This window comes from Asparagus officinalis, chromosome 7, assembly GCF_001876935.1.
Source record: "Asparagus officinalis chromosome 7, Aspof.V1, whole genome shotgun sequence".
Classification (NCBI taxonomy): domain Eukaryota; kingdom Viridiplantae; phylum Streptophyta; class Magnoliopsida; order Asparagales; family Asparagaceae; genus Asparagus; species Asparagus officinalis.
In genome coordinates this window covers 43,400,015-43,411,910 of record NC_033800.1, presented here as the reverse complement: position 1 = coordinate 43,411,910, position 11,896 = coordinate 43,400,015, and the positions used below count along the sequence as shown (strand labels likewise).

Here is an 11,896-nt window from a genome sequence, read left to right as displayed (position 1 = left end):
GTGCACGTTTCCGGTCGACCGTAGCTGATCTCGCGGTCGACCGGAAAGCTTCCAAACAGTTTTCTGCGTGTAATTTCCTGAACTTTTCAACTGTGTTGCCAATTCTACAGCAACTTCTAAAAATAATGAAAAGTACAACCCTAACATTATCTGGTGCAAACTTCGGTTTGTTTTTCTAAGGCCAATTTTGACCTCTAAACTAGCTTTATTTTAGACCACCTCCTCCTTAGTCTAAAACAAAACTAGTTTTGTCAAAAACAGAGTTAGGATTAGCCTTGACCCAATTTTAGAGTAATTGCCGAACACTACCTAAGTGATCCAACCACCGACATGCAAAAAATAATGTCGAAAAAAGGTTATGCAGCAAGCATTACTCTTTAACTTAATTAATGCTTTAATGATGCCATTCTCCAGAACAATGGTCCTTAGATCCATCAAATCACCAACCTCAATGTTAGGTTCTTGTCCATCATCTTCAGAGCTAGAAAAGGAGAGAAATTTGGATTAAGTTCCCTGATTTTACAAGTAACTTGAGTTATCCAAAAGGAAAAAAATCATAAAAGTACTACTAATAAAAATAAAATTATGGGATCGCTTGAGTTCAAGAGCCCCAAATAGTAGACAAGATATATTAAACTGAAAAGTTTTAGTCGACCAACAAGGACTTGATGGTTTTTTTATGTCTTCTTTAGGACCAAATAGTACGTAGGTTATGCTAATTAATAGATTTACAGATTTTTAAAAAGTAAATGCAGTGTCAGTGTTGAATTACATGCTAATAATTAGACACTAAAACAGGGGAAACAAATTCATATAATGGGCCCTACAAAGAAAACATATGTGAAACCAATAGAATGCAACTAGTGTCCGAGTATAATTTTAAAGTTGATGATTGTATTGTTTTTCATAGCACTTTCGTTGTTTTAGTATTTTTTTTTTTTGGTCAATGAAAAATTTTTATTCATAACCAAAATGTGAAATTTGAGTACATCAAAACATTCCAGATATAACTGGAAGGACAACTATATTTGTTTTTTACAAATGCTCAATTCTTTCTCTTATGTGAGGAGGAACATCATCATTGAGAATTTTAGAAAGAATCAGATGCTTCATTGTCCGAAACACAATTTCAGTCCCCCTTGCTTCTTGCCGAAAAATTCTATGGTTCCTTTCTTTCCATATATTATACACTGTGACTGACAGTGCTAATCTTTTAAGCTTTTTCATGAATCCTTTACCTCTCAGCCTCAGACTATACCATTGCATAATACATTCCCAGCTACAGGATCTCCATTTGAATTTGATCCAGTCCATAACTTTGTTCCAGATAGTAGCTGAAAACTCACACTCAAAGAAGAGATGTCTACAGGTTTCTGGATTTTGATAAGTGCACAACACACAAAAATTTGTGTCAAGGATTCTCAAGTGACACAGCCTGTCTTTTGTCAATAGTCTGTTTTGAGTAGCAAGCCAGAGGATGAAAGAGTGCTTAGGATATAGCCAACTATCCCAGATTGTTCTAGACCAAGTAGCAGGTGCATTTTGTAGAATGATTTCATTATAGATAGAAGATATCTGTATTTTTTCTCCCACGCAGCACCTGCTGATAATATTTTGCATATTTGAAGCACTGCCAAACTTGAATATCAATTTATCTCTCACTTTAAGAATTTGCTTTCACATCCATGAATCGTTTATTCTAGTTTGTACTCTCCAGATATTTGACTGCTTTAGGTAATGTCCATGAATCCACTTAATCCACAATAAATCCTTCTTGAGATGTATCATCCAAAGGAGTTTCATGGCAGCTGCAAGATTCCATTCTCTAGCAGAGTAGATCCCCAAACCTCTATGTTCTTTGCTTTGACACACTGCAGACCATGAAATCAGATGAATTTTATGATTCCATAAAAATTGAGCACAGAGACTATCAATCTTTTCCAGAACTTTAACTGGGAGTACATAGTTACTAGTCCAGAAATTTTGGATACCCAGTATAACAGTTTTGATCAGCTCCAGTCTTCCTGCGTAGGACAAAGTTTTCTTCTTTTGCCAATTTTGAAATTGGGCAGATATCTTATTAATCAATGGAGAACAATCCATATAAGATAGCCTCTTGGAAATTAATGGCACACCCAGGTATCTCACAGGCAATACTCCTTCAGAAAAGTTAAGAAGAGCACAGATTTGAGCCTTTAAGTCATCACCAATACCACTCATATATATAGAGCATTTGCTAGGATTTGTTTCTAAACCAGAGACACAGCTGAAATCTGAGAGGCATTCCTTTAATCTTGCAATAGAATATAGGTCAGCTTTGCAAAAGAGCAATAAATCATCAGCAAAGAAGAGATGAGAAATTTTCAGCTTTGAACATTTTGGATGATACTTGAACAGATTGTCATCTTTAAGCATACTTAATCTTCTTGAAAGATATTCCATTCCTAGAACAAATAAGTATGGAGAGAGAGGATCTCCTTACCTTAAACCTCTAGCCCCCTCAAAATAACCATGAAGTGTGCCATTTAAAGATACAGAGTATTTTGGTGTACTGATACACTGCATGATCCATTTAATCATGTTATTTGGAAAGCCCAGGTCAGTAAGCATATCTTCAATGAATTTCCAATTTATTGTATCAAAAGCTTTCCTTAAGTCAATGTTAAGGATAGCTCTTGGAGTTGAGGATTTCCTGCCATAATGCTTGATCAATTCATGGGCTAGAAAGAATGTTAAGAATGTTTTAGTATTTTGTTTACACTGATATTTTGATTGTTCATATTGATTTTTTTAAAGTTTTGCATATTGTTTGTAATATAAAATTGATAGTCATATTCTATATTATCTCTTTGTGATGTTCTACAGGGGGCTCTCAATGTAGGATTTCACCCTAAAACATGATTAGCTTTAGTAATGTAGTCATGTTATCTTCCTCAAAGTCATGAAGACCTCATTTCACTTCTTTTTCTTTCCTTACTCTGCGCTAAATTCTTTTCTAGACCAACCAGATGCCATTGTAGAGGCCGGAAAGAGACCTAGTTTTTGTGTGTCTTTGTTTATCCTTGTTTTTAGATGCATCTTCATGCCCATAAAGAAATAAATTGTCATCAAGAGGAGGAAAATGAAAGAGTTTTTTCGTTGAAAGAAGTTCATATTTACACCCTCATGTTCAAAAAACATCTTGAAAGTTCATTAAAAAAAAGAGGGAGGGAAAAAATATCTTGAAAGGTCCCTAATGCTCCATTAGGTGTATTAATGAATGGCCCCGTGCATTATTCTCTAGGTGCTATATTTATTTTTTAATAAAAAGATTCAAAATGGATTGTCTTCAGAGTTCAGAGCCTATGATTTTGTCCAACTTTAATCGACTCGTCCCAATTTAGCCACGATACATGAGGCATAAACTAAGCTTTGAGTTATAAGTGCGCCAACGCTGTGATTTGTGGGGATGTCCTTCCTATTGAAGCACATGCCTCTTTCATTTGTGAAAAGTACTTAAAAAGGAGACAGCTGGATTTATTCCTTTGATCCTTGATTATGAATTCTCCCACTTATGTCTTCATCAAGGCGGGAGAAAAAAAAAAGATCAGGAACCACGAGTGAATGCATGTAACCTGTTTGCTATGGAAATTGGCCTTCAGCGGCTAAGACTCCGAGATCGTAGAAAATACATTCTCATGAGAGCAGTGACGTAGCTAGGAATTTTTTTTACCCTGAGCGAAAAAATAATCCTGGTTGGCGATGAATCCCAAGACGCAAACATCGGCGAAGGATATGCCTCATCCTCCTGCTCCTCCGTCGTCGGAGTCGGTACAAAACCTAGCTTTGAGCGGAGTGCATTTTGTTGTAGTGCTCATAGCTTCTTTCCATTGTCCTCGAATAGAATGACCAAAGATAATGCAAATATAGGTAATGCAAAAAGTAAATCTTAGGTAGCATTATCCATCGGCCCTAGTTTGCATAGAGCGCCATGTTGTAAGTGAATGCATCAGGCTCAACATCCCCTTGCATTTTCATTATCTTCTCTCTCACTATATATATATATATATATATGAGAAAAATAGAGAAACTTGGTACCAAGTTCTTGCATTGAACTTGGTAGTGAGATGGCCAAATCACCCCCCTACATCACACCTTGAAAATAAAGCTTTTTTTTAAAGTAGATGAATAGTGATTGAGGCTCTCTCTTCAAGGTGTGATGTAGGGTGGGGATTTGGCCACCTCACTACCAAGTTCAATGAAGAAACTTGGTACCAAGTTTCTCCATATTTCTCTCTCTCTCTCTCTCATATAGAGAAAAGTGAATCTAAGGTGACACCCTAGGCTCCCACCTAAGGACGCGGTCTAAAATCACATCATTTCCTAAAAAATTTTTGCGATCCGCTCCGTTGAACTTGATCTACATGTTCTTAAACTCAAACGCACCAATTTTGGGGTGAACCCGTCGTGTTTTGACCATTCATTGAGCCGTGCAAAAAGTTCTATTCATTCGAAATCGTTAAAATTGCAGCGAGTGGATAAAGGGTCAAAACACGACGGATTCACCCCAAAATTGGTGCGTTTGGGTTTAAGAACGTGTAGATCAAGTGTAGGCATTGAAAATTGCCTATAGATCTCTACGAACAGCTCGAGGCTAAGAGATGATGATGAACGTCACCATCTGGTTCACAGAAGCTTGATTGATGTCGGCGAACGCTTGAAGTAAACCGACGAACTATGTGAAACAACGGAACTTCGGAATGGTGAAGATATGAACCGATCGGGAACCTCGTATCGTTCACAAACAGTGAAATACCCTTCGTGTCTCATTTATCCTGTGGATGATTTAATCATTGGAACTTGTAGAACTCCTCGTCAGCTTTCCAACACACTTGGAATCACTCAAATCCGAGTTCGGATGAAGAAGTTACGGCGGAAACGGACGAATAGGCATAACGGAGCGTCTTAGGCTGAACTGGGGCACCCGAGGTGTCTCGGCACGAGCGAGACACCCTTGGGTGTCTCGGCCCAGTTTGAGACACCCTGGGGTGTCTCCAATGCATAAATGGTCTTTTAGGTGGTTTTAACCGCCCGGACGTCCGTAAAGCCTATAAATAGAGCCCCCGTGTCCTTATTTTTTCAGATCTGGAATTTTGGAAGATTAGGCGAAGCCCTGCCGGATTGAAGACCGAAGGTGCACGGATTTCAGAGAGGAGGAGGAGAGATCGGATCGAGTTCTTCAACGCAAGAGAGAGAGATTCATCAGATCTACAGTTTCCCGGATCCGTTCCTTAGGATTATCCCGTTACGGTAATCTTAAGAAGAGTGATTATCTCGCTTCACCGAGATAAGAGCTACGGTTTTCTCGATCCCTTCGCGGATAGACGAAGCTCTGCCGAATTTTTCAGCAATCAGATCTGATCGACGGTGGTCCACGGATAAACCCCGACACAGGCAAAGATCCCACGCAAGCAAAAGACCGATAAACGATCTCTGCGTTTGTTTGATAAAGTTGTAAACTTTTTATTTTCATTGTGTAAAGAGATCTTATAAAAAGATCAACTTTTTTTATTTAATTCGAGTTTATTGTAACGACTAAAGTTGTAATAGATTCGATAACAATGAAAATATCAACTTTCACCGCAAACAAACTGGTGACCACAGTGGGAGCCAACAGCTTCGCTGACGAAGCTGTCGTGCCGCAGCCGACGATCAAGATCCCGGTGCTCGAAGAGGTCGAATATCGGCATCCAATGAGACCAGATCTGCAGATCTGAACTCCTTCGCGATCAAGGAGCCGACTGCTGAAGATGCGCCAACTCTATCAAAGAGAGCACGTCAAAGAAAACGCCAACGCCTCGCGTACTAATTCGCCAAGGCTTTGGATCAGGTGGATGGACTCCATTACCAAGCAGATCTGGAGTTCAGAAAGCGCCAAGTGGCTAATCTGTCGCCACGACCAGCATCGGAATCCTCCTCTCGATCTCCAATTAACGAATGGGTTCGTGTCAAAAGAACCCGCTCTACTCTCGAGGAGCGAATCCAGAAGCGCCGCGCCTTGCTTGCGCATGCCCGGACCCTTGTGCGAAAAGCACAGGAAATGCAAAAGGGAGAGGTAGTTAAGAGATCGCCGAGATCCAAACAAGTTTGGGTGCAAAAAACCAAATCAGTGCCTAAGGCAAAAGCAGGCGACGTTGCTCTCCGGCCTTCGTCAACTCCAGACCCTGCTCCCGCACTTCCGGTGAAGCCCTATGACAGTGTGGGTCTCTCCAAATCTAGAATCCCATTGAAGGATCGTGTCGGTGCCCTACCCGAGAATCGAGAAAAAGCGCTTGTTAAGGAAAGCTTGAGACCGTTAAAGGAGCTTCAAGCAAACATCCAGACTGGGGGTCGTACGCGACCTCCTAACAAATTAAATTTCTACAACAGCCCGCTTAGAGGTACGTGCAGAAAACCAGGAGCCCGTTAAGGTTTCACCCTCACAAGGGTGTGATTCCAAACGTGTGACTCCTGTAGATGCCAACAAGGCAATGTTTACTCAGAGGAAAACGCGTCAGACAGACGAACGCGTTATACCTGAGAATCCATGTAAGCAGCCGATAGGTTACTCCGACCGCAACGTCGATGAGTTGTACTATCGGGCTAGGGGTACGAATAAATCTCAAAAGAGAAGTACTCGGGAAGCGGACTCTCACTGTCCGTGTATCAAAATTATTAGGGCAGTATTATCAGCGTGTAGCTGCCCCAAGACCGCTCCGTAGAGGGTCGCGATATTTGAGAGGATCTCCAACGAAAAGGCTAAGTCCAATCAAAAGCGTCTCCGTAAGAAACGATCGGTCGTTCAAGGTGACGAACCCCCAGAGGTTACCATCAATATGGTTGATAAGGGAAAATCGATTCGACCTTCTAGCTCTGATCCGCTTGTATCGCATCGTCTAACCCGGTTACGATCAGGAACTATTAGACAAAGAGATTATCAGAGAATGCAAAGAGGTTTATCCTCGGATGATGAAGCATCAGATGCTAACTCGGCAATTGCCTCTGATAATACGGTATCCAGTCCAGGACAATCCTGTGAAGTGTTTATGATTAACACCGAGGAAGTAACCAAAATGGTTGAGGAAGCCTTGGCCAAACAAAAAGAGGCATTCAAGATTGAGATGGAAATGGCTATGCAGGAGATGAGACAAATGCACGACCAACAAATCCGAGCCTTGTCGAATCAGCTAGGAGAATCCAGCCGTCGCAGCACTGCTAACCAAGCAGGTAGCGATTCAGATGTGGATGAACACAACGCTGGGGGTGGCCCCACTAAAAATAACGATGCTGAGGGTGTACCTACCAATGATGATAACACTGGGGGTGGTCGTATTATTCCTCTCAAAAATTGTCCAAAACAGGATATAGATGATGCCGAAAAGATGAAGGATCTCGAAAGCAAAATTGATGCCCTGATGTCTGCTTGAGAGGTGAAGAAGACCGGGATTCCGTGTCCTTAACCAAGAGAATGGGAATCGATTCCGTATCCGACGAAATTCAACCTGATCAACTTCACACCGTTCGACGAGAAGGGTTCCCCCACTCAGCACCTGATCTATTTCAAGTCCCATTTGGGAGTGATATCTGGCAACGAGCCTCTGATGGTCCGGTTATTTGTTAGCACCCTTCGCGGGTCCGCCTTTGATTGGTACCGCCGCCTCAGATCGGAAGCATCAACAGCTGGGAGGACCTGGAAAGCATGTTCCTCGCTCATTTCTTCGATGATGACGCCGAAGTGTCGATCAGGACACTCTTCGATGAGAAACAAAAAGACGGAGAGTCGGTGGATACCTTCATCAAACGCTTCCGCAATCAGGCAATGAACTGCAAGGATCCCGTCACGAAGGAATTCGTCTTGCAAACCTGTCATAATAACTTGTCCATTAACATCTTGGACGTTATGGGAGTAGAGCCACTCAATACCTGGAGAGAGTTGAAGGCGCGCGGAGAGCGGGCCAAACGATTCCTTAGAAGGAGGAAGGTTGAAAGATGCTAACCGATGACTAACCCTCTGAATCCGGGTCTCGTTTCCCATAATGAAGGGAAGGCACCTACAACAGTTGTTGACGTTAATCAGACATCGCAACAGCAGTCCCGAAGACAGCAGAATAGTTCGGATCCGAGGCTCCAAAAAGAGTACTCATTCAAGGACGAAGACGTTCCAGCCATCTTCGAGACCCTTCTTGAAAACAACAAGATAAAGCTGCCGCCCATCACAAATCAGGAGGAAGCTGACAATACTACAGATCCGAAGTACTGTGCGTACCACAGGAGGATCCTTCATCCCACCAAGGCTTGCTTTACTTTAAAGAATAGCATCCAAACATTGGTTGAAGCCGGCGTCATAACGCTAGGACTATGATTTGTACTCCCACTCTCACTGTCTACCTGGTCAAACCTTCCTATAGTTAGGACCACAACCAAAGTCCCCTCTCGATTCCTTCCATGAACGAGAGATCCACTTTCAAATTGAACGATCAAGCCTATAAAAGGTAAGATCGCCTCAAACCTCCCACTCCACTGCTTCCTTGGTCAAACCTATAAAAGTTAGGACCACAACCAGATTCTCCTCTTGATTCCTTTCATGAACGAGAGGTCCACTTTCAATTGAGCAATCAAACCTATAAAAGTTAGGATTGTCTCCAACTTTACTTAGTCAAACCTGCAGATAGTTAGGACTAAGATTGAGTTATCCTTTTCGATAAACGAAAGACTTCCATCTTTTCCTTTTTCCACCAAACCTATAAAAGTTAGGGTCGAAATTAGGCTTTCTCCTCAATAAATGAGGGACTCTTTTTGGATCGAATGACCAATCCTATAAAAGTTAGGGTCGTTTGAATCTTTCCGATTCTCGGAGTGGAGATCCCACTCTTAGTTTCATCATTTCGGATTCTGAGGGTGGAGATCCCACCTTGAGTTTCCTTTCCAACTGGAGATAGAATATAAAATTCTTCCTCTTCAGTGCCGGGAGATAGAATATAAAATTCATCCTCTTCCATTTTCCAGTCTGCCCTGAGAAAAGACACAATTCTCAACTTCAAATCCGTACATTCTATGCACGGGGAATTTTATCCCGAATCCTGAGTAGGGATAGGTCAACGCCTAACACGCGTTGCCGGTTTAGTCTTTCACCGATTAAAAAAGATACCAGAATCCAGTCTGGGTATTTTATCCCGAAGCCTAAGTAGGGATAAGTCAGCGCTTAACCCGCGTTGCTGGGTGGTTCGTTCCCGTAAAAAAAACAACCGAGTCTACGTATTCAGCATCGTAGCAACAAAAATCCATATCTTTTATGCATGATGAATTTTATCCCGAATCCTAAGTAGGGATAGATCAACGCCTAACACGCGTTGCCGGTTAGTCTTTGACCGTAAAAAGGACAAAAGCCCACATATTCAATATTGTGGCAGGTTGTTATTAATAACGACAAAATCCGTGCTTCACACGCACGGGGAATTTTATCCCGAAGCCTAAGCAGGGATAAGCTAACGCCTAATACGCGTTGCCGGTTTAGTCTTTTACCGATTGAAGAAGATACCAGAATCCGAGTCTGGGGACTTTTATCCTGAATCCTAAGTAAGGATAAGTCAGCGCCTAACACGCGTTGCCGGGTAGCCTATTCCCGTAACAATGGCAAAGTCTACGTATTTGAAGTCGTAGCATCAAGTCTAAGGGAGTTCATTCCTTTAGCACAACGTCACATTCGGAACGGAAGTAAACAATCCGCTTACTAGCCCGACTCAAACGGTAGTCGGTAAAGGCATATCAAATCCGTTGATGGCTGAGGATTTGCCAAAAATCCTAAGTCTACGTCTAACACACGTTGCCGGGTAGTCTATTCCCGTGAGAAAGACGAAGTCTACGTATTCGATATCGTAGCACTAAAAGAGTTAACTCTTTTAGCACAACGTTATGTGCAGAACGAATCTAAACAAACTGCATGCTAGCCCGACTCAAACGGTAGTCGGTAAAGGCTCATCAAACCTGTTGATGGCTGAGAATTTACCAAAAATTCTATAAATACGAGTCATTGACGCACCAGCTCCATTAGTTGGTCTCGTGACTTGAGAATCCAACAACTTCAGGATAAGATCTATACATGCAGATGAATCAGCTTTAACAGTTGGTCCTGCAGCTCCGACATTTGGGATCACCGTGCTCCAATACCTTAAGAGCTTAAACTGTGTGCTCCAGCAAACGTACGAGTATAAACTGTGTCAACGTCAAGCGATCCGAAACCCTAGGTCAATGCCGGTCAACGCGTAACCCTAGGTCAACGCTAATCAACGCGTTGTGATCAAAAAGTCAACGTACGACGTTCAAAACCCTAAGGTCAACGCCTGTCAACGCGTAACCCTAGGTTAACGTCAGTCAACGCGTTGCGAGCAAAAAGTCAACGTGAGTCAATATATCATAATGGGGATAGTCAGTTCAAAGTCAACTCGATGACACGAGCCAAACTCAACTCATCAGTTTTAGATTTGAGACTTCGACGACGGCCAGACGATAAACGCGGCGCCGGAAGGATTTCAGCTATTCATCAAAGCATTGAATAGACTAAAAATCGAAGGAGTCAAGAATTGAAGGCAGGTCCTTTACACTGACCGAAGGTTGGACCAATCATATCCAAAGTATTCCAGCCTCTTCTATAAAAGAAACGAGACTGGAACGCTTTGGAGGGGGTATCTGTAGGCGTTGAAAATTGCCTATAGGTCTCCACGAACAGCTCGAGGCTAAGAGATGATGATGAACGTCACCATCTGGTTCACAGAAGCTTGATTGATGTCGGCGAACGCTTGAAGTAAACCGACGAACTACGTGAAACAACGGAACTTCGGAATGGTGAAGATATGAACTGATCGGGAACCTCGTATCGTTCACAAACGGTGAAATACCCTTCGTGTCTCATTTATCCCATGGATGATTTAATCATTGGAACTTGTAGAACTCCTCGTCAGCTTTCCAACGCACTTGGAATCACTCAAATCCGAGTTCGGATGAAGAAGTTACGGCGGAAACGGACGAACAGGCATAACGGAGCGTCTCAGGCTGAACTGGGGCACCCGAGGTGCCTCGGCACGAGCGAGACACCCTTGGGTGTCTCGGCCCAGTTTGAGACACCCTGGGGTGTCTCCAATGCATAAATGGTCTTTTAGGCAGTTTTAACCGCCCGGACGTCCGTAAAGCCTATAAATAGAGCCCCCGGGTCCTCATTTTTTCAGATCTGGAATTTTGGAAGATTAGGCGAAGCCCTGCCGGATTGAAGACTGAAGGTGCACGGATTTCAGAGAGGAGGAGGAGAGATCGGATCGAGTTCTTCAACGCAAGAGAGAGAGATTCGTCAGATCTACAGTTTCCCGGATCCGTTCCTTAGGATTATCCCGTTGCGGTAATCTTAAGAAGAGTGATTATCTCGCTTCGCCGAGATAAGAGCTACGGTTTTCTCGATCCCTTCGCGGATAGACGAAGCTCTGCCCAATTTTTTAGTAATCAGATCTGATCGACGGTGGTCCACGGATAAACCCTGACACAGGCAAAGATCCCACGCAAGCAGAAGACCGATAAACGATCTCTGCGTTTGTTTGATAAAGTTATAAACTTTTTATTTTCATTGTGTAAAGAGATCTTATAAAAAGATCAACTTTTTTTATTTAATTCGAGTTTATTCTAACGACTAAAGTTGTAATAGATTCGATAACAATGGAAATATCAACTTTCACCGCAAACATCAAGTTCAACGGAGCGGATCGCAAAAAAAATTTAGGAAATGATGTGATTCTAGATCGCATCCTTAGGTGGGAGCCTAGGGTGTCACCTTAGATTCACTTTTCCTATATATATATATATATATATATATATATATATATATATGTGTATA

At 42.2% G+C, this 11,896-nt stretch overlaps 1 protein-coding gene across 1 annotated transcript; it reads right to left on the bottom strand.

Moving 5' to 3' along the window:
- LOC109847053 lies at positions 1,678–2,442 on the bottom strand. Its single transcript, XM_020416301.1, has one exon. It carries the CDS (start codon positions 2,440–2,442, stop codon positions 1,678–1,680), a length of 765 nt encoding a protein of 254 aa, XP_020271890.1.